The following is a 23,888-nucleotide window of genomic DNA, read 5'->3' on the forward strand; positions in this document are numbered from 1 at the left end:
GGCAGCGCCATTTTGAATGTGCGGCTGCCGCGGGCGTTAGTGCGGTAGGCAGGGCTGCGGGCTCCGGTATCTAGCGGTCTTCTGACTTCCCATGCTTCGTTTCCATAGATACATGTAGAGACATATACATATATCTAGGCCTGTATTCGGTATTTGAGGCGAACTCACTAAGATGATGTTAAGAGGAAACCTGAAGCAAGTACGCATTGAGAAAAACCCGGCCCGTCTTCGCGCGCTTGAATCCGCGGCCGGCGAGAACGAGCCGGTGGCCGCGGCGGCCATGGCGCTGGCGCTGGCGGGAGAGCAGGCACCGCCTGCCCCAGCGCCCCCGGAGGACCACCCGGAGGAAGAGATGGGGTTCACCATTGACATCAAGAGTTTTCTAAAGCCGGGTGAGAAGACGTACACGCAGCGCTGCCGCCTCTTTGTAGGGAACCTGCCCACCGACATCACCGAGGAGGATTTCAAGAGGCTCTTCGAGCGCTACGGCGAGCCCAGCGAGGTCTTCATCAACCGGGACCGTGGCTTCGGCTTCATCCGCTTGGTGAGTCTCGGGCCGCCGGCCCGAGGGAACGAAAGGGCGGTCGGGGTGTCTGCGGGGCTGCACTTGCCCAGGGACACGGTCCCTCTGGACGGTAACCGCCTCGGCTCCCTGCTCGGCGTGGTGGCCTCTTCGCGCCGGTTGGGCTTCGCCGTGTAGCTGCAGGCCTGCTGCCGCGCGCTAGATGGTTACGGTCAACCTGCCTGAACGCGTAGCCTCCGGTGCCGCAGGGGTCGGGGTCACGGGAACCGACGACATTTTCGGGTGACAGTTCTTCGAGGCACAAATATGTTGTGAAGAAAATGAATTGAATGTGGACTTGGAACGGGAGCTTCGGTTTGGCCAGAATTTTCACTAGGTTTGAAGGAGCAAACGACTTGCTTCTTAAAGACTTACCCAGAACATCCCCTTTGCCTTCAACAAGCCCTACATGCATTTAACAATAAACCCCGTTAATACTCACCTCAGCGAAGCCCTCTCTTTACCTGAAACCCTGCAGGTGCCTAAACTCTGTACCCGAGTAACGCTGTTAGATCTGCGGTGATGGCACAGTGCTGAATTGTTATTTGTAATATATTGTTTTTTGTCCGACTTTTGGAGGTACCTGTGTTTTGGCGCCGGGAGGGAGAAAGTTGGACAATATACTACTTTATATTTGTCTTATTTGATCTGCAGTAGAATATTACGTGTCTTGCCCCCCCTTGAATCTAAATTTTGAAAAGTTTTCCACTAACATGCAGAAATTATGCCTCCTTCACATTCTAAAAAGCTGTGACAGTTTACACTCAGGACAAAATATTTTTATTAGGTTTTCCTGTGTTTTGTGGTGCGTTCATCAGTTTCAGTTATACAGCATTGTTGTAATTCATATTTAGATACTGTTTTTTCTTCAAAATCTTTAGAAGGGGACTTTTTTACACTTATGACTTTTTTCCTGTTATCTTTCTAGTTAGACTATCTGATGATATTCATTGCAATTTATGGAAGCTGTCTTATTGGAACTTCTGACTTTCAAAATTGATTTCTCTCCATATGTGGATAAAGTAAAACTTAACATGTAGAGAAAATTTAGTAATTAAATAATAATCAGTACATTTTGACCAGTTTATTTATTTTTTGGACAGCAGAGAAACAGCCTGTCATTTGGTAAAATTTTTAATATATTTTTAATATAAATGCAAAAGTTTGGGGATGTATCTCAGTAGTAGAGCACTTGCCTAGCATGCCAGAAGCCTTGAGTTCCATCCCCATCATCTCAAAATTAATAAATGAAGTACTATAAGCAACTTTTGGTAAACTTTCCAAAAGGATTTTATGTAATATTTTCATGATCCTTAGCCTCTTGTCTGCACTGTTTTATTCTGAAGTTGATTTCTGGAAAAGGAAGAATGGAGGGACTGCATTTCCCATTTTTGAAAGCCTTACACTTAAACCAGTAAACATTTTGACATCGGAAAATCTTTTTGTTTCTTTTCTTTTATGTTGCAGACAATTCCTTCCTCCCTTAAGTATCAACACTGTCCAAGTAGAACTTTCTGCAATGATGTAAATGCTGTTATGTATCTGTGCTGTCCAATAGGGTAATCACTAGCCATATGTGACTGTGGAGCACTTGAATCTGGCAAGGAGGGCTGGGGAGTGTAATTTGACTGTAATTTGACTTTACCACTGAGCTATATCCCTAACCTTTTTTTAAAATTTAGAGACAGGGTCTCACTAAGTTGCTTAGGGCTTCTCTATAAGTTGTTGGGGCTGGCTTTGAACTTGTGATCCTCCTGCCTCAGCCTTAGCTGCTGGGATTACAGGTCTATCACACTATGCCTGACTCTTAATTTAAATTTAAATAGCCATATGTGGCTAGTGTATGGGGCAACACAGTTTATTCAATGTACTTTTAATACTGTTCAATTAAAAAAATCTAGGATTATGAGGTGAGAAGGGCTGCTGCTCTTTGCTCTTTTATAATATGCTCCTCCAAATAGTACATTAAATTTTTTGCATAGGATTAGTAAAGTTTTGTCAGTTGGAAATCAGGATTTAGTTTACAGAATTTGACCTTCTGGATAACTTTACAGTTTAATGTGAACTCTGTTTGTAAGATGTAAATTTAAAAGGTTTATTTCTGAACTATTGTTTTTTTCTACTTAGAAAAATCATGTAATATATACTAGATCTGAGTAAACATGGTATAGTGGCTGAGACAGGAGAATTGAAAGTTCAAAACCAGCCTCAGCAACAAAAGCGAGATACTAAGCAATTCAGTGAGATCCTGTCTCTAAATAAAATACAAAATAGGGCTGAGGAGGTGACTCAGTGGTCAAGTGCCCTTGAGTTCAATCCCCAGTAACCACCCCCCCCCAAAAAAAATAAAGGCGTAATTTTAACTGGTTTATGTTCCTTGAAATAAATTTATTCAGTAACTCATCTTTAAGATGCAAATAACTTTTCTTAAACTGGTAGTTGTAATATTCCAGTCGATAGAAGAAAACATTTTTGATATGGCAGAGGGTCAGCATTGCTAGTTTGAATAGTGGGGAAACAATTTAAGTGTTTCTTACAGTTTAAGTGCTTCTTGTGTTTTTTTTTGTTTTTTTTTTTTTCCGGTGCCTGGGGATCGAACCCAGGGCCCTGTACTTGTAAGGCAAGCACTTTACCAACTGAGCTATATCCCCAGCCTAAGTGCTTCTTAATGTGGATGATAAGCCTATTCTACATTAGAGATGAAATCGATTGTTTTGGACATATTTTATTGTAGAATTTTAGATTTTGGTTTATTGAAATTTTAGACTGGATAGATTAACTGAAAAGTTGTACATTTTAGATAGTTTTTTAAAAAAAAAAAATTTGGTTGTAGATGGACACAGTGCTGTTATTTTATTCATTTATTTTTATGTGGTGCTGAAGATCCAACCCAGTGTCTTAACACTGAGCTACAACTCCAGCCCTAAAGTTAGTTTTTTGTTACATTTTTTTGTGTGTGTGTGAAATGTTGGGACTTTTTATTACCTCTTGTCCTAAACTCCATAGTGATGGTCTGACACATAGTCTGGTTGAAGAGGGCAGCTGAAATTAGTTTGATTTAGCTAAAACTGGTATTAGTTTGACCTGAACTCTTTCTGTTTTTAGCCTAGTAAAACATTTCTCAAACAGTGGTTCCTGACCAGTGTCTTTAAATCTTTTCCTAGTCTAAGCAGAGACTGCTTAAATTGTTTCCCCTACTATACATGCTAGCCTTGGTGACCTTATACCTCCTCAGGCAATCTCACCTTATCCATTAGCTGAGAAATCTGTTAGGTTTGTAAATACTAGGGCTCCACCCCAGATCTACAGAATCAGGAAATTCTGGGAGTGGGCCCAACCATTCTTTTTTTTGTTTGTTTTAAATATTTTTTAGTTGTCAATAGACCTTTATTTTATTTATTATATTTATGTATGTGTGGTACTGAGGATTCCACCCAGATCCTCACACATTCCAGGCAAGTGCTCTACCACTGAGACACTATCACAGCCCCCAGTTATCTTATTTTAAATAGCTCTCTGTTATTGCAATGCTTGTCAAGTTTAAGAAACCAATTTTTCTTTTCTTTTCCTTTTCTCTTTTCTTTTTCTTTCTTTCTTTTTTTTTTTTTTTGGTGGTGCTGGGGATTAAACCCGTGGCCTTCTGCTTCCAAGGCAGGCGCTCTACCAACTGAGCCATATCCCCAGCCAAGAATCAATTTTTCTAAGAAACCAATTAGAGTTAAAAATCAATTGAATTTACTTTTTAGTCAGTCATTAGGGACCTAGCCCCCCACCTGCCTCTTTTTTTTTTTTTTTTTTTCTAGTTGTGAAATGATACATGCCTCTTATAAAATGTTAATGTTAGAGATTTGTTGAATGTACTTAGTATATAATTTTGAGTCATATCACATTTTAGCAAAGTGTGTGTATGTGTGGTCTCTCTTCTTTTTTTTGTAGTACTGGGGACTGAACCCAGGACCTTGTGAATGCTAGGTAAGCGCTGTACTACGGAGTGAATCCCAAGCCCCTTTTGTAAAAAAATAATTAATTTTTTCATTTTATGGTTTGGTACTGGGGATTGAACCCAGGGGCACATTGCCACTGAGCTATATCCCCAACCTTTTTTACTTTCACAGGATTTCATTAAGTTGATGAGAGTCTTAATAAGTTGCTGACACTTGCCTCAAACTTTGCATCCTCCTACTTCAGCTTCTGGAGTCCCTAGGATTACAGGCATTGCCACAGTACCTGGCTCAGGAAAACTCTTATATATATATTTATTTTGTGTGTGTGTGTGTGTGTGAGAGAGAGAGAGATAGTGAGGATTAAACCTAGGAGTGCTGTGCCAGTCGCTATATATCCCCAGCCAGTTTTATTTGTTATTTTGAGACAGGGTGTGTCTAAATTGCCTAGACAGGACTAAAATTCAGAATCCCCTTGCTTCTGCCTTTCAGGTACCTGGCATTATATGTGTGTGCCACTGTGTGTGTTTTGTTAGTACAACATCGTTTCTCTCCAGTGTACTTTCTAAAAGATAATTTTTGTAATTTTTCTTTGGTACTGGGGCTTCAACCAGGGGCATGGGGCACTTTATAAAGTACTGAATTACACCCCCAGCCCTTTTTTTTTTGAGAGGCTCTCCCTAAATTGAGAAGACTAACCTCAAATTTGCAGTCCTCCTGCCTCAGACTCCAGAATAACTGGGATTACAGGCATACATTATTGTGCCTGTCACACTTTGTAATTTTTCCATAAAAATCATATTATACTGTACACATTCATTGTGATTTGATTTTTTAATTTAATGTTATCTTTAATATCTTTATGTTATTAGGATTTCTATCTTTTTTTTTTTGGTGATAACTGGGGATTGAACCCAAGGGTGCTCTACCATTAAGTGATGTCCCCAGCCCTTTTTGTTTTATTTTGGAAAGGATTTCACCAATTGGCCCAGGCTGACCTTGAATTTAAGATCCTCCTGTCTCAGCCTCCCAACTTGCTGGAATTAACTGGTTTATACCACTGTTCTTGGTGGTGTTTAATCAACTTTCTATTGATTGACTTGAGGTCTATTTCTGGTTTGCACCAGTGGATTTCCTTCTATTTGTTAACTTAGAACTCCTGCAGTGGGGAATTTTAAGCAACTAGTAAATAGAGAGAAGTTTATGTTCTTTGGAAAGAGTCCTAAAATCGAAATCACTGGATCCTAGTTTGTGCAGTCTTGGAGTAGTCGTTTAGAATGTTGTGGAAGTCATTTGCAATTTTGTGATTCCTTATATTCCATCAAGACCCTATAGTTTTAAAAAGCAGTTGTGCTGTCTCTACCTAGGTACTATCTCCCACCCCCATGCCCTAACAATGATCTCCTTTCTGTTTTTACATATTTCTTTTCTGAGAGAATGTCTGGAATCTTGGTTCAGTCTTCTTTCAGTTAGCATCATGTGTTTGGTACTTAGCAATGTTATATTTTTGTTCTTTTTTTTTTTTGCGGAGAGGGGTTTGATTTGGTACCAGAAATTTAACCCATGGGCGCTTAACCACTGAACCACATCCCTGGCCCTTTTTATATTTTATTTTGAGACAGGGTCTCATAAGTTGCTTAGGGACTTGCTAAGTTGCTGTGGCTGACAATGAACTAGTGATCCTCCCGTCTCAGCTTCCCAAGTCGCTGGGATTATAAGCATGCACCACCACACCTGGTAACAATGTTGTAGTTCATATTAGTATTTCATTTTTATTTATTGTTGCATAATGAACCAATGAATGAAGGTATCACAGTCTGTCATGCCATTGCAAGTTTATTTGAATTGTTTCTGGGTTTTAGTGATTATGAATAAAGCCACTATAAAAATTATGTAGATTTTTTTAATGAACATATTTGTTTCCCTTCAATAAATGGTGGTGAATGAGCTATTTCAGGTTATATAGTATGTGTATTTTAAAATTCATATTGAAACTTTACTAAGGTAGCTATCCAGTTTTTTCTTTTTTGGTACTAGGGATTGAATTGAGGGGCACTTAACCACTGAGCCACATCCCCAGGCTTTTTTTTTTTTTTTTTTTTTTTTTTTGATTGTAATTAACTTGTTTATTTTAAAGTTTTCTATTTTTTTTAAGTTGTTGGTTGACTTATTTTATTAATATGTGGTGCTGAGAATTGAACCCAGTGCCTCACACATGCTAGGAAAGTGTTCTACCACTGAGCCCCAACCCCTTATTTTTTAAGTAAATTTTTTATTTGTTTAATTTGTTCTAATTAGTTATACATGACAGTAGAATGCATTTAGACACATTGTACACAGATGTAGCACAACTTCTCCTTTCTCTGAACATTGTGCAGTCACACCTGTAGTGTAATCATACATGTATTATTTTTTATTTTGGGGGCAGGATCTTACTACGTTGCTAAGAACTTTGCTAAATTAGTGAGGCTGGCCTCAAACTTGAGATCCTCCTGCCTCAGCCTCCTGAGCCACTGAGATTCCAGGCATTCACCACCATACATGGCAGCTGCTATGCAGTTTTGTATTTCCACCAGCAGTACATGAAATTACTGATTGTTCTCCATACTCCTCAACAATTGGTGTTGTCTTGTGCAAAATTTGTCATGTTAAATAAGTGTATTGTGATATCTCATTGTGGCTTAAATTTGTATTCCTCCTAGGCTGATGATGTTGAACATCTTTTTGTTTATTAACCCTACTCGTTCTCTTTGGTGAAGTGAATGTTCATGTCTTTTACTCATTTATCAATTAATTTTCTTATTACTGTGTTTTAAAAACCATTTTTACATTGTGGATACAATTTCTTTTTCAGATAAATGGTTTGCACATATTTTCTTCCCATTTAAAAACAAAGGAAAAGACAATGTACACTTATGCATGCACACAGGCATGCCAGTGCACACAAGAGAGACACAGACTGACTTACTGACTGACTGACTTTGAGGGTGGGGTGCTGGTGATCAAATCCAAGGCCTCAACTGGCCAGGCAAGTGCTTTATCACTAAGCTATACCCCTGGTTTTGTGTGTGTGTGTGTGTTGTGTGTATTTTTTTTTTTAATAAGGGATAAGGACTGGCCTAAAGTTATACCTTATTTTTCTGAGTCATGAAATCTTTGTTCTCATTTCAAGTACTTAATTTTAATTGATTTTTATAGATACTTGATTTTTACAGACAGGTAATTGATTTTTGTAGTATACATTTAGAACACTGGTTCTCAAACAAGATGGTTTTGCTTCCCAAGGATATTTGACAAATCTGAAGACATTTTTGGTTGTTACAACTGGGGGGAGTGGTTCTACTGGCACGTGGTGAGTAGAGGTCAGGAATGCAGCTAAACAGCCTACAGGCACAATACAAACCCCTATAATAAGAATTATTCAGTTCATAATATTAATGTTGAGGTTGAGAAAACTGTTTTAGAACCATTTAAAACATGGGAAGTATAAACTTTGAGTTTTTCTTGTTGCTAGGGTTTAAATCCATTCTTACTAAGCACATATTCTACCACCAAGTTACATGTTCCTAGCCCTTTAAAAAAAAAATCCCCCCCTCCTCCCCCAGTGCTGGGGATTGAACCTAGACTCTAGTGCTTTCAGGGCAAGCACTCTTATTACTGAGCTACATCCTCAGCCCCAAAAGATACAAATTTTAAATCGATAGTTAAATTTTGACTTGTGTACATCTGTTTAATTCTGCTATAAAAGTATAGAACATGGCCAAGTGCAATGGCAAACACCTGTAATCCCACTGACTTGGGAGGCTGAGGCAAGAGGATCACTCATTCAATGCCAGCCTCAGCAACTTAGTGAGACCTTTTCTCTAAATAAGAAAATATAAAAAGGACTGGGGGTGTGGCTCTGTACTTAAGCGCCTCTGGGTTCAATATCTGGTACCACTAGGAAAAAAAGAAAAAAAAGAAAAGTCTTATGAGTATTTTATATAAAGACAGTAACTTTTGACTTGTGATTATTTTAAAGATTGAGTAAAAGCTCTCCTTTACATTTTTCATAAGGTAGTGTATTTGTATTTTTTTTTTAAATTTTTTTGTAGTTGTAGATGGACAGAATGCCTTTATTTCATTTATTTTTATGTGGTGCTAAGGATCTAACCCAGTGCCTCACATGTGCTAGGCAAGCACTCTGCCACTGAGGTACAGCCCCAGTTCTGTATTCTTATATAAGCATACACAGCCTGTTTGCAGTACTTCCTGTAGAGACCCCACAGCAAAATGAATGAAAAAAGAATATCTTTATGAAATTTACCAGTTATCTATTATCTTAGGTACCTGTATTGTACACCTATTTATTTATATATGGCACTGGAGATCCAACCCAGGGCCTCACTAATATTAGGCAAGTGTTCTAGCACTGAATTACACCCATACCCTATTCTGCACCTATTTTGAATTCTCCAAGTGGAAGAAAGTTGTTATGTTGTTTTCAGTAATGAGCATTTTTTTGTAGTTTGGAAGTACTTAGCGTACTTGTTTATACAATAGAATTATTAGAGCCCATGAATGTGTGTTTGCTTCTTTCCATGTGGTAGTGAAAATGTGTAGCCGATGCAGGAGGAGTAGTTAATAAGACCTAATAGTAATTTTTACAGATAATATAAAAAGAAGTAAAAAGGAAAAGGATTTGTTTGGCAGAGGAGGGGTGGGAGATTTTGAGGTAACAATTTCAAACACATTGAGGGTGTGGGCTGGGTTTGTGGTTCACTGGTAGAGCTCTTGACTAGCATATATGTGGCACCGAGTTCCATTCTTAGCACCACATATAAGTAAATAAATAGAATAAAGGTCATCATCAACTAAAAAAAATTTAAAATCATTGCGGGCATAGAGAATTATTCTTTATCAGTGATAGTTTATAGTAACTGGCACTTGGTCTCAAAAAGTAATTATGTTTATCTTAATATATGTGGGAGATATTTAAAAGATCCTTCTTTGATTTACAACTGTTCATTTATTTATGAGCAATTAATCTTTATATAATGTTTTGGGCGGGGGACTGGGTTACTGAGGATTGAACCCAGGGTCACTTTATCATAGCCACATCCCCAGCCCTTTTTATTTTTTATTTTAAGACAGGGAGGGTCTCACTAGGTTGCTTAGGGCCTGGCTAAGTTGCTGAGGCTGGCCTTGAACTTGTGATCCTCCTACTTCAGCCTCCTCCTGCCTCACCTCTGGAGCTGCTGGGATTACAGGCATGCACCTTTGTGCCTGGTGATATAATGACCTTTAACAGGACAGTGGGTTGGATTTTTTACTCAATGTGCACAGTGATCTTTGAATAACCAGTAAAAAGCACATGATACCAAAGTAAAAAGAGAAACACAGTAACCCTATCCGCCATTTCCTAAAATTACCTGGTTTTCCTTAGAAGCAAGCCACTATTTTAAATTTTTGTTACTATTGTCTTTAAAAATGATTTTTCCTCTTAAAAAGGAATCCAGAACACTGGCTGAAATTGCAAAAGCAGAGCTGGATGGCACCATTTTGAAGAGCAGACCTCTCCGAATTCGTTTTGCTACACATGGAGCAGCTCTAACCGTCAAGAACCTCTCTCCAGTTGTTTCCAATGAGCTTCTAGAACAAGCATTTTCCCAGTTTGGTCCAGTAGAGAAAGCCGTTGTGGTTGTGGATGATCGTGGTAGAGCTACAGGAAAAGGTTTTGTAGAATTTGCAGCAAAACCTCCTGCACGAAAGGCTCTGGAAAGATGTGGTGATGGGGCGTTCTTGCTAACAACGTAAGTTTTAAATATCTTGTCCTTCCTTTGTCCAGTTACATATGGCTTCTCTCTGGTCTGGAATTCTGTCTTCCCTTGCAATTCATATTGTCTTGGCATATGGTAAGTAGGTATTGAATGAATTCTTGATGAATGTGAAAAAGAATTTTTATGTACTCTCACCAGGAGTTAGGAGTCATGATATAATCCTTTAATAAATTTTAGCTTTATTGAGGTATAATTTACATACATTAAAATGCACCCTGTTTTAAATGTAGAGCTAAATGTGTTTTAACAAATTTTTGTGCTCATGTAACCACCACTACAATCAAGATATGGAACATTTCCATTGTCTCCGAAAAGTTGCATTGTGCCCTTTTATACTTACTCCCTACTACTTACCACTGCCCTAGCTAGATATTAATCTTTGTTTCTATAGATAAGTTGAGTTTTTATTAATAGAAATCATGTTTTATGTATTCTTTTGTGTCTGATTTCTCTTGCTTAGCATAATGTTTGAGATATCATTCTTATCATTGTGTGCATAGTATTTTATAGTATTATGTTCTGTTTCATGGCCATATTTAGTTGTCCAGTGACTTATGGGTTGGTGTTTGGTAACCACTGGCTTTTGTGAATAAAGCCACTTTGAATATTTTCCAAGTCTTATTGTGAGCATTAGGCTTTTGTGTGGCTTATGTAAATACTTACGGGTAAGTTGCTGTATGTTCGTTTTCCTAAAAAAAAAGTTAAATTAACTGGGTGTGGTGGTGCACGCCTGTAATCCCAGCAGCTTGGGATACTGAGGCAAGAAGATCACAAGTTCAAAACCAGCCTCAGAATTTAACTGGGCCCTAAGCAACTTAGTGAGGCCCTATCTCCAGAATATAAAAAGGGCTGGGGATATAGTTCAGTGATTAAGCACCCCTGAGTTCATTCCCTTGGTACCCCTCAAAAAACAGAAACTGACAAAACTGTTTTCCAAAGTGTTGAATTTCCAGCAGTCAAAAATGAGAGGCTTTTGGCGTTTTTAGTCTTTTTTTTTTTTTTTTTTTTTTTTTTTTTTTGCACTAGGGATTGAAGGTACAAGGGAAGGGTTCTTTACCACTGAGCTTCGTCCCCAGCCCTTCTTCATGGTTTTGAATTTTGAGACAGGGTCTCTCTAAATTGCTGAGGGTCTTCTTGCCATCCTGTCTCCTCCTGACTTGCTGTGCATTTTTAATCTTTCAGATAGTCTAGGAAATATAGTGGTATCTCATTGTGTTTAAAATTTTATTTTCTTAATGGCTAGTGATGGGCATCTTTTTTATATGCTTTTTGGCCAGTTATATCTCCATGAAGTGTCTGTTTTTTTGACTGTTTTCTAATTGAGTGTTTTGTCTTTTTACTGAATTATCTATTCTTCAGATTCCTGTCTATATTATGAATATTTCTCTTTGTTGCTTGCCTTTTTTTTTTTTTTTTTTTTTTTTTCCAGTATTGGAGATTGAACCTAGACTTTCACGTATCATAGGCACGCCTGAGCTCTGTGGCTTGCTTTTTAATTTCCTTAATGGTGATTTCCAAAGAGCAGAAGTTTTTGTAGTTTTTGAAGTCCAATTGAAAAGATTATGATTTCATTTCTCTTGACTTTACATTTTTGTCAAAATTTGAAATCTGGGGGAAGAAAAGGTTTGGGATGTTGCTCAAGGGTGGATTTCTTGCCTGACATGCCTGAGGCCCTGGGTTCAATTACCCAGCATCATCAAAATATAAACAAAGAATCTGTTTTTCTTTCTGTTTTATTTATCAGTGTATCTGCTCCAAAGCTACTTAATTACCTAATTTATCCTAAGCTTTGAGAAATCAGATAGTGTAAAAAGTTCAACTTTTGTTTGTTGTGGAACTGGGGATTGAACCCTAGGCATACTAGGGCTACTAGGCATACCCTAGGCATATCCTAGGCTACTCAGCCCTTTTTATTATTTTAAGACAGGGTCTCTACGTTTCCCAGACTTCCTTGGAGCTTGTGATTCTCCTGCCTCCACCATCTGAGTAGCTGGGATTACGGATGGCAGGCCATCTTGCCTAACCAACTTTGTTCTTTTTTCGAAACTGTTCTGACTATTACAGATTCTTTGTTTTATAATTTAACTTGTTTTTATTTTTGTGGTACTGGGGATTGACTCCCAAGAACTCCTTATCACTGAGCTATATCCCCAACCTTTATTGTTTTTTATTTTGAGTCAGGGTCTCACTAAATTTCTTAGGGCCTCTCTGAATTGCTGAGGCTGTCCTTGAATTTGGCATCCTCCTGCTTCAGAGCTTCCTGTACTACTGGGATTGTAGATGTGCTCTCCCACACCTGAGAAATTTTTGTATTTCTTGATCATGTGGTGCTGTTGGCCATCAGTTGTGAAATATTCACATATTTTAGGGTGTGGAGAATTAAATTTAATGTTTCCTTGGCCTTCAGAGGTTGGTCATTTGTAAAATATTTTTCACTTTGTTTTTTACCTGTCAGCATTCATGCTAAAATTAAAATTTATACTACATCTGTTGCTTTACAACACGGCCAGCTTGTTCTGGTATCCGACTTTGATCTTCCTCTTTTTTGCTCAGAGAACTTTTTTTCCCTTACTGTCAGAAGCCTCATTCCCCGCCTGCCTTTTTTTTTTTTTTTTTTTTTTTTTTTTTTTGTGCTCGGGATCAAACCCAGGGGTGCTTAACAATGAGCCACATCCCTACCCCTTTTTATATTATATTTAGGGATGGTCTCACTAAGTTGCTGGGGGTCTCGCTAAGTTACAAAGACTGACCTTGAATTTGGGATTCTCCTGTCTCAGCCTCCCAAATTGCTGGGATTACAGGAAAGTGTCACCATGGTAGATTAATTCTATCTTTAAGTAGCCATCCTCTGTACCATCACTTATGATTCACTCCCCGTTTTAGTTACCTTCATAGTGCCTGCTCTTTCTCTGCAAATACAGTGTAACCTCCATGAAAGCAGGAGTTTGTTTTGCTAGAATTCTGTAATCCCAGCACCTGTAATTGTGTTTCATTTTAATTTTATTTTGCATTGCTGGGGACAACGCCTATACTCTAATGATACCTCCTCACATAGTAGGCTTGTGGTAATTATTTCATGAATGAATGAAGGAATGTGCAAGGCATTTCTTGCAATGGGCAAAGCATGTGATTAGTATTATTTTCTATTGCAAGCTTTGATTAATTGGTGTTTTTTAAAATCATAGCCACATTGGTAAATATTTAACAAGTTCTCATAGGTAACTTTTAAATACTTTGAAGAACAGTTTTGAGGGTATGGGCAATGTTGAACATTTTTATTATCTGAAAGATATTTCATAATCATGAAATATCTCTTGGATTTTTGCTGTAACAGTTTATTATTGACCCTCTTTTCATTTGAAAAAAATTGTTCCAGAAATGTAAAGTTATTTGCTTGAAGTTGTACAGCTGGTAAGTTGTAGTAAGTTGAATTATAGCTGTAATAAAGTTAGTCTGGTATCAGGTCCCTTGCTTTTTTTATGTTGTGCTCCCAATGGAGTGGTTGATTCTGCCTACAGATTCTCCTTACTTAGAAACTTTGCATCTCAGGGAACTTAGAATGCTCTTCTCTTCTGCTATTTGCGTGGTAGTGCCAGCTAAAATATGTGGTGGAGAGAAAATCTCTTGACTACCTTGTCTAAACTGGTGTCCCTTTGTTATTCTCATTTTCTGATTTTTGTGGTGAGGATTAAACCTAAGGCCTTGTACACAAAAGGCATGCCTCCAACCCCCCTGTTACTGTGAATGACAGCATTCTAGTTTTTTTCTTCCTAGCTCTTAAATGGAGTATTATTCCTTTTTTTTTTTTTTTAATACTTTGAAGATTTTAGGGATTTTTTTGTTGAGTCTTGTATTCTAAACCCCAACCACAGTCTTGGTACATATGAGGCAATCAAATGTTTATTGACTGACAGCTGAATTAATTATAAAAGTTGTGAGTAAGTTACTCAGGAGTGATACCATAGGGATTTACTTTCTAAATATCCTCCCCCCCAGTACTGGGGATGAGACCCAGGGCCTTTCACATGCTAGGCAAGTGTTCTACTATTGAGCTACATCCCCAACTCTGTAAATATCTTGTATGATCAAAATTTTTCTTGAGAATATCTTTAGAGTCAATTGGCATGCTGCATACCTGTAATTCCAGCAACTTAGGACGCTGAGGCAGGAGGATCCCAAGTTTGAGGCCAGCCTGGGTAACTTTGTGAGACACTTTTCTCAAAATAAAAATAAAAAGGACTGGGATATCTCTTCATGGTAGAGTGTCTCTAGGTTCAGTTCCCAGTATCAAGGGCAAAAAGAAAAGAGTGAAAAATCTTTAAATTGCCATAAAATGCTATATAGTATACATGGTTTTGGATAAACAGCATCATAATATACTATACAAAAGTATGTATAAATTACATCTTTATGCTATTTTGAAATTACAAAAGGCAGAAAAATGAGAAAGGGAAAATTTAAAAACCTTCACCTATGATGATGGTGCTATGCCTGTATCTTTTATTTTATTATTATTATTATTTGCTATTGGAGATTTAACCCAGGGACATTATACCCCTGAGCTCTATACCCAGCCCTATCTGTCTGTCCATCCATCTGTCCTTCCTCCATCCATCCGGTATAGGGATTGACCCAGGGATGCTTAACCATATTCCCAACCCTTTTTATTTTTTATTTTGAGATAGGTTCTCTATAAATTGCTGAAGCTGGCCTGGAACTTGGCAATTCTCCTGCCTCAGCCTCATGAGTTACTGGGATTACATGCATGCGCCCAACCCTTTTATTCTGAAATGGGTCATGCTATGTTGCCCAGACTGGCCTTGAACTTGTAATTCTCTTGCCTCAGCCTCCTGAGTAGCTGATATTACAGGCATATGTCACAATGCACAGCTGTCATTTTATTTCTGACTTGTCCTTCTGATGCTTTGGACAACCCTAATTAATAGAGAATTGACCAGATAATTAAAATGCATTTACTGTGGAATGTTATGTGGTTATTTCCCAAAGGATATTACATGATAGTGGAAAATATGACACTCATAATAGTTTTAATTATTATTTTTAGATTTAGTGGTGCTGGAAGTGGAACCTAGGGCCTCAAGCAAGCCAAGCAGGTTTACTACCACTGAACTACATCCCTAGCTCAATAAGAGTATTGTGTTGTTTTATTTTGATTTTGGTACTGGAAATTGAACCCAAGGATGCTTTACCACTGAGTATATCTTTTTGTTTTTTATTTGAGACAGGGTCTTACTAAGTTGGTGAGACTGACCTTGAATTTGGGATCCTTCTGCCTCAGCTTCTGTAGTCACTGGGATTATAGGCATTTACCACTACTCCTGACTAATAGTTTTTTGTTGTTTTAAGGGGAGGAATATACCATACAGACAGAAAGTGAATCAGGGCAAGGGAAATAGGGAAATGACTGCTAATTAGGTTCAGGGTTTCTTTTCTTTGTAATGAAAATCTTATGGGAATTAGATTATGGGGATGGTTACATGTACACTACTGACATGCTTTAAAAGAGTATATTTTGAATTTGTTTTAATTCTTTTCCTGGATTTTAATGGTGTTTGAGTAAATTTTATAGTGTGTCTGCAGAAAAATTCAAACAAAACTAAACAAATTACAACTCTGTTGATTATGATAGGGCATTTTACTATGCACAGATGCTATTTATCAACTGCTCCCCCCCCCCTTTGCAGTATGGGGATTAAACCCAAGATCTCATGCATGCTCTTTTTTGCTTTTTTTTTTTTTTTTTTGTGGTGCTGGGGATTGAACTCAGGGCCTTGTGCTTGCAAGGCAAGCACTCTACCAACTGAGCTATATCCCCAGCCCTGCTTATTTTTTTTTTTTAATAAATAAAACAATTTAGTGAGGAAAAAATTAAAAATGGAAATATACAAAACTAAATATATGCTGTTTTCCAAATACTAGATTAGGAAAAAGACGGGAAATAAAAGTATGAAAATGTGTCAGTATAAGTTATATTTGGTTAGTGTGTTTACAGGTGTATCATGGGAACTCTTAAGAAAATCTCCACATTTGGTGGTAAGGATTCAAGAGGCTGCAGCATCTATGCAATACTCTAAAGATTTATTATACTGAAAGGGCACAAGACACAATAAGCAAAAGGGAAAAGTAGCATGGGGTATAGTCTGTTGGAAACTAGTGTAATTCATCCAAACAAGACATGTGATATGTTATCTACCAGGGAAATTAACCTGAACCTTGGAGTCCAGAGGAATGAGTGTGTGCATGCATATGTAGGTTGGTAGGGTCAGTCGTCAAGTTTACTAGAAGTTAGGGATCCCAGAAGGAAATAATGTTAAAAGGTTTATGTTCACATAAATCACATTGTTTGTCCCAATAGTGTAGGCACTGATAAGCAACTTACCAATTAGGATGGTGAATTAGCAGTGTTAAACCTGCCTTTTAACTCATTTCTGTACATAGATGATCAACTAATAGCTCTTGTATACATTTCTATTTTATAACTCATTTGAAAGGGATTACTTTTTCTATCATTTTGTTTACTATGTTATATCTTTTATATTAAATGAGGTTATACCTAGATTTTAAAATTTCTTTAATAAAAATAACATTGTAATATATATTTTTTCTTTCACTTACCAGTTGTTAGGCCTCTGTTTTACCACTGAGCTACATCCTCCAACCTTTTTAATTTTTTATTTCTTTGAGACAGTCTTGATTATTGTTTAGGACCATGCTAAGTTGCTAAGACAGGCCTTGAATTTACCATCCTCCTGCCTCTGCCTCAGCCTTTCAAGCCACTGGGATCATAGGCGTGTGTCATTGTGCCTAGCTGTAAAATTTCTTTTACTTATATATCAGAAACTTGAGGATTATTTAGAAAAACCTGCTTGTAGTAGAAGTATAAAGTGTTACTTACCTTTCTAGAAAAGTGGTTTTGACACTTGGGATACCGTCATTCTCAATTGGACCCAATGTCTTTTAGCAGTCCCCAGTTATTTGTTAAATTTAGTATGTGGATTATTTTGTAGACATCTTCAAAGAACAAAAAGAAGATTAAAAAAAAATTAGAACAAATTTTCCCCTCTCTTTTAAAATCACCACATTGTTCCATTGGGTCATTATATAAATCTAAGATAACACTATCATATTCTTCTGATTTTATTTTCCTTTTGTCAGAAAACATTTGGTTGTTTTTGTCTTGTTAAAAGTTATTTTATTATAGCTCTTCACTTATTCCCAACTATGCTAATAAAGAGTAATATGAAAAAAATGGTGAAGTAAGAGACGTCTCTTGTCTTTTTAAAATTACATTAGCAAAATACTCATCACTTTTTTTTTTTTTTTTTTTTGGTAGTACCGGGATTGAACCTAGGCTAGGGCCTTGGGCATGCTAGCCAAGCACCATACTACTGAGCACCTCCTACAGCCCTGCATCATCTTTTAAGTCACATCACAACATAATTAACGGTCCTCTCCAAATGATGGTACTTTGTGGGACTTACTTTTCTTTTTATATTTATATTTTATTTGTAGGTGGACACAGTACCTTTATTTTTGTTTATTTATTTTATGTGGTGCTAAAGATGGAACCCAATGCCTTACAACCCCCATCCCTTGTGGGACTTTCTGATATAAAACTTATATTCCTGTTTAAATGAAACATTTTCAAGGAGATAAACTAGTAATTGTTTGGGTGACAAAATGGGAAGAAATATTAAAACCCTACAATACAGTTAGCTCCATTTAACTTATGATTAACTGCTTTGATTTGTTTCCTTTCAATTTTTTTCCTATGTAATATGCACTTATATTTGTTAAAATGATAAATTTAATAACTATACCTATAATTACTAGAGTTTAAGATTCAAAACTTTGTGAACACTGAAAAATGAAAGCAAAATTAAAAGGTGAGTGAAAGTAGGGTGTGGTGCTACATACCTATAACCCTAGCTCCTTGGGAAGCTGAGGCAGGATTATTGCAAGTTTGAGGCTAACCTGGACAATTTAGTGAGACCCTTTCTCAAATTAAAAAAATAAAGAGGATTGGGGATGGTGGGGTATATCTTAGTGGTAGAATATCCTGGGTTCAATCCCTAGTACTTCAAAAAATAAAAAGGTGAGAAAATGGACAAAGGGTGATTCTAGAGAATAGGAGGTACAGTGAAACCATAGTTGTTACTTTTTAACATATATCCTAATTTAACAAAAATAAGACACAGTCCTTAAGTACTTTCCTTGTGTGTGCCACACATGCCTATATTCCGCACTTTTGTTATGTAATGTGATAAAGGTGATTGTGACTGATCTTTGCACACTTGCTCATATGTCTCTTTAGAAGTAGAATTTCGAGAACAAGATAATAAAGGAAAGGCTGGAAGAGTGTGCACATTAGTATGTATTTCTTTCTTTCCAGAAGACTTTACTTTCCTTCTCTGCACATGTTTTAAGAATTATCTAGTGGCAGGCAGGTGCAGTGGTGCACACCTGTAATTCTAGCGACTAGGAGGGCTGAGACAGGAGAATTGTGAGTTCAAAGCCAGCCTCAGCAACTTAGGCCCTAGGCAACTCAGTGAGACCTTGTCTCTAAATAAAAAGGAGAGAATTGTCTAGTGATCTATACTATAATTAAAATACCTGTTATGTTTGAGTATATAAAGATGTCATTCTTTTTTTCTTAACCTTTTATCCATTTTCCTTGTCTTCATGTAATAATCATGCCATTTTTAAGTAATTGTCATGTTTTGTGAGACAGGTGGTCTGCTTAGTAATTTTCCTTCTTGGGTATCCTTCTTAATTTTCTTTGAGGGTAAGAATGGCCTTGTATTATTGAAGGGATGTTCATCTTCTTTCTTTGTTGACCTTTGCTTTACCTGGAACTTTTTTTATTTGGTCCTATCACTGTTCTTCGTGTGTGTGTATGTGTGTGTGTGTGTGTGGTGTGTGTTGCGATACTGAGGATTAAACTCAGGGTCACTCAACCACTGAGCCACATCCTCAGCCCTGCTTTGTATTTTATTTAGAGACAGGGTTTCACTGAGTTGCTTAGCACCTTGCCTTTGCTGAAGTTGGCTTTGAACTCACAATCCTCCTGTCTCAGCCTCCTGAGCCATTAGTATTACAGGTGTGTGTCACCAAGACTGGCCCCAGTTACTATTCTTAGTTTACTGTCCTGTCCTAGCTTCCATTGGGTAAATCATCCACTTAATTCATCATCTTCATTTTGGCCCTCGGCTCCTTTGAGTCCTCTTAAAAGTACCAAATTTCAAATCCCTTTTCTTTGTGTTCTTACTTAGTTTATTTGAGGTTTCTGTAATTTGATTCCACCACCCCACAATATCCCATACCTGATTTTAATTCTCTTTGTCTAAAAGGTTTCCAGTAGCTCAGACATAATTTTTAAAAATCATTTTGTATCTTTTTTTTCCAGTTTAGGATTTAAAGTCTGTTAATCTCTGGATGTTTATGTGTTAAACAGAAGCTCTTGGATTCCAAAAGCCCCTTCACCTCTCTAGCTCTTCTGGTAACACTTCAAACATTAACAGTCTAACTGTTTCTCTCTGAAGCATCATTGTTTGAAGGCAGTGTAAATAGATCTTACTGTTGTGTGCATGGTGAACGAATAGCAAAGAAAATTTTAATATCAGTATATCATCCATGAACTTTTCTTTCTCCTGTTTTACTTAGAAAAATATTAAAGAAGGGAATGTTTTTCTAGTCACATTTGAGTATCCACTCTTGTCTCTTCCCTTTCCCAACTTGCTCCTTGAATGTCCTGTGTCTTTTGCCTCCCCTACTTGTCATTTGTTTGACTGATACCTTTTAGGTATCACTTTGTGCTCTACGCATTTTTTAAGAAAGAATTTTTTTTTCTTTTCTGAACAGTACTGATAAATGAGGGAAACTGGGATGTGGGTAGATGTGGGTAGAGATGAGTAGTTTGAAGTGATGGGACATGGGAATTATAAGGGCCACATACATAAAACATGGGTTAGGTATGCATTATTTTTCATCATGCTTTATAAAGTGAACTATAATGGTTCTGCTGCTTCATAACTGATAATTTGTATACTCATCTTTTCTGGCTTTGACATTCATCTATATCTGGCTAGCAAATGTTTATTGACTGATTTTATTACTAGATATGCTGCTTCTGAGATAATCTCAACTGAGGTATTTTTCCAAGCATATATTTTTGTTACAAAAAGTTTCTAGAATGGTGTTAAAACTAGGCATTTTGTTAATACTTATTAATGCCTTTATATATCCAGGACTCCTCGTCCAGTCATTGTGGAGCCCATGGAGCAATTTGATGATGAAGATGGATTGCCAGAGAAGCTAATGCAGAAAACTCAGCAATATCATAAGTAAGATTTTATTAATAAAGATATTTTAGATATGTGCTATCAGGAGTGTTTATCACATTTGCTGTCTAGTACTATTGGATTATAAGATGTTCTGTTTGGTCATACTATCTGGTTAGTAGAGTAGCCTGGTTTATGTGGAATGCTGGTTGTGTTTTTTATGGGTAAAACATTAATTTTACTTAGAATAGTCTTTGCTTTTATACTGTGGCAGGGGTAGGTGGATAGTAGGAGACATATGCTAGAGAAAAATGAAATCTAGATAATGTGAAAATATATCTTCAATTAGTATGCTTCAGGTGTATTTAAGTAAAAAGACATTTGGGTGGGTAGGGAGTAGAGTTGGGAGGTTAAATAATCTGGCACAGAGGAAGAACTATTCTTAGAGGTTAAAAAAATTTTTTTTCAAAATGCTGTAGATTTTATCAATTGCCTTTTTATTTAGTATGGTTCAATTATATTTATATACATTGTCTGTAAATACTCTGTATTTTTATAACTAGTGACTTCAGTGCCTTTGTGCCAAGCACTATTCTGAGTGTTGGTAGTGCAGTCGAACAGGTAGTTGGATGCATCTCATCCTCCTGGCTGGAAGTACTAACATGTGATAGGAAGCCAAGTCAAAGGACTCAACTCTGAGCCCTGAATTAATCCAGTGTATAGCAGATTAGAAGATCAGAAGGAATCAGAAAAGACTAAGAAAGGGGGACCAGTAATTGGAGTAGGGGACTCAACCAGCAGCAGACTGAGTCCTGGAGCAAAGGAAGAATATCAGTAGTAATGGATCGTAATTCATAACCATAATGCTATTTTTCAAAGACTCAACCATGTCTTCCTATTGACCTGACATTTTCTTGTATCTTACCATTTCAAATTTGAAATAGCATACACTTTTGGATTGGGAATTAGAGAACTGGAATTATAAGGGTCTTAAAAAGTGGGATTTAATAAAATTTTTTTAAAGACATCTAGTTATGTTTCTAGTTTTACTACTAAAGAGTTATGTTCAGGAGAAAATGCTCACAAAGGATAAAAAGCAAGCTTAAAATTTAATTTTAACTCCAAAAACCCATGTTATTTCAGTGATGTTTTCTTTGGGAGAAAGTGAAGAATTTTTTCTATTTATTTTATAGTCACTCTCAGGAACTGCTGGCTAATACTTCTCAGTAAATTAGTGGTTGGTGTATCATCTTACTTCTTCACACTTTCTAGTTAGTACTTTAAGAAAAGATTCAAATTTGTTTTTCAGGTATAGAATACTGTATCATGACTAACTTTGTATATCCTCATGTACCTCTGAAGATCCTTGAAGCCTTTTCTTGTTACTACATCTTTCCCTCTGTGGCAACCTTCTACTTTATCTTCTGAACTTCGTCCCACCTCTTATCTTCCTTTTTCTACCTCAAAATAAAAGTTAAAATTTATAATTGCAAATTGTAGGTGGGATGAAGTTTGGCTTGTGTTCCTATGGGTACTTCTTAAATAAAGTTATCATAGCCAATAATAATAGAATTTTTTTTAAGTTTTAGATAACATAGCCTTTATTTTTTATTTGATCATTTGTAATAAAGTTTATTAACAAATTAAAACTGCTTTTATTACTAAAATATTGCATGTTGCTTTTATTACTAAAATATGCATGTGACAAAGAACCATATATATATATATATACAACCACACACACACACATATATATATATATACAAGTGCTCAATAAATGGTAGTAGTTATTCTCTGTTGCTGCTGTTGTTTACTTTTAAGTATACATTTCTGTGTTTTTAATGTAAATTTAGGGAAAGAGAACAACCACCACGTTTTGCTCAACCTGGAACATTTGAATTTGAGTATGCATCTCGATGGAAGGCTCTTGATGAAATGGAAAACAGCAGCGTGAGCAGGTTGATAGAAACATCAGAGAAGCCAAAGAAAAACTGGAGGCAGAAATGGAAGCAGCTAGGCATGAACACCAATTAATGCTAATGAGGCAAGGTAAAAACAGGCTTTCATATAGATATAGTGTGATATTTCTTCTTGATTTATTTGTGTGCCCACTGACATGTATTATTACTTAAGTTGCTGTTTAGGAGTTTGGAGACAGAGTTGGAACTCAACATATTTAATAAAAATTTTCCTTTTCTGAGAGAATTCCTTTTATAAAAACATGAACTTGTTAAAGGTTGAGTTAGCATCCGAAATGCTTGGGACTAGGAGTGTTTCAGATTTCAGGTTTTTGGACTAACGGTGCTTGCTCAGTCTGTAAAAATAAGTTCTACCTATGTGAGTAATGTTGTCAGAGATAATTCAGTGGTGGTAAATTTTGCCAGTAGCAAATACATGATTCTAAAGGCAAAAAGAAAAGTACAGTGTGCAATTCTTGATAGGTAATTAAAGCATAAAACCATGTATCAAGTTTTTGTTTGCTGGAAATTAGGACAGATACTGGGGATTTATTATTATTACTGCATGCCAAAATGTTGTACTTGGATAATGTAGCAGAGATGCAAAGATTCATATGCACAGATGGATGTGGGAATTCAGAAAGAGTAAATTCCTAGTAATGGGTCTTGAGACTGTGTTAACAGAATTTCAAAGAGCCGTGCTAATGGACCATAGTGTACTGTCATCCACTGGTCAGATACTTAACAATATGATGAACTGTTTAAACATATCTCAGAAGCTCATTTCCCTTTTTCTCTTCTGCAGCTTTCTTTTTATACCTATCTGTCTTTATTATTTATATCTCTCTTCCCTTTTCTGATCTTTAATTTTCCAAATAATTTTCCCTGGTCCTTCCTGTCACCAATATTTGCCATTATACCTAATAGTTTTATTTACTTCAAGTAAGTAATTACTTTCTCTACTTTAGACTATTTATTTATTTTTGGTGGTACTAGGGATTAAACCCAGGGCTGCTTATGTGCTAGGCAGGCACTCTGTCACTGAGCTACATCCCCAGCCCTGCTCTCTACTTAATATTCTTATGTTTTTCATTTTTGTTTTTAAATTTAGCATGTCAGTTAATATCTGTCTTCTTTTAGCTGTCCCCAGAGATCAAGGCACTAGAAATGTCTCTCTGGCTATCTGCAGTATTTTGTGGGACTTCTTCCATCTGATGCTGCCTTTTGTAGACCATTCAGTATAGAGTCAGTGTTTCTTTAAAAGGTAAAAATTCGTCCATTCATCTCTAAATTGTTTTGGTGTTTGT

General features: G+C 36.9%; 1 protein-coding gene across 1 annotated transcript in view; it reads left to right on the forward strand.

Moving 5' to 3' along the window:
* Pspc1 (paraspeckle component 1) overlaps nucleotides 1–23,888 on the forward strand; it is a 60,262-nt gene continuing 36,374 nt past the window's right edge. Inside the window, 5 exon segments of the mRNA XM_047552424.1 lie at nucleotides 1–544; nucleotides 9,994–10,295; nucleotides 20,591–20,686; nucleotides 22,477–22,559; nucleotides 22,562–22,672. Of these exon segments, the coding sequence (XP_047408380.1) occupies nucleotides 173–544; nucleotides 9,994–10,295; nucleotides 20,591–20,686; nucleotides 22,477–22,559; nucleotides 22,562–22,672 (964 nt within the window). The 5' untranslated portion in view covers nucleotides 1–172.

This window comes from Sciurus carolinensis, chromosome 5, assembly GCF_902686445.1.
Source record: "Sciurus carolinensis chromosome 5, mSciCar1.2, whole genome shotgun sequence".
In the NCBI taxonomy this organism is placed as follows: domain Eukaryota; kingdom Metazoa; phylum Chordata; class Mammalia; order Rodentia; family Sciuridae; genus Sciurus; species Sciurus carolinensis.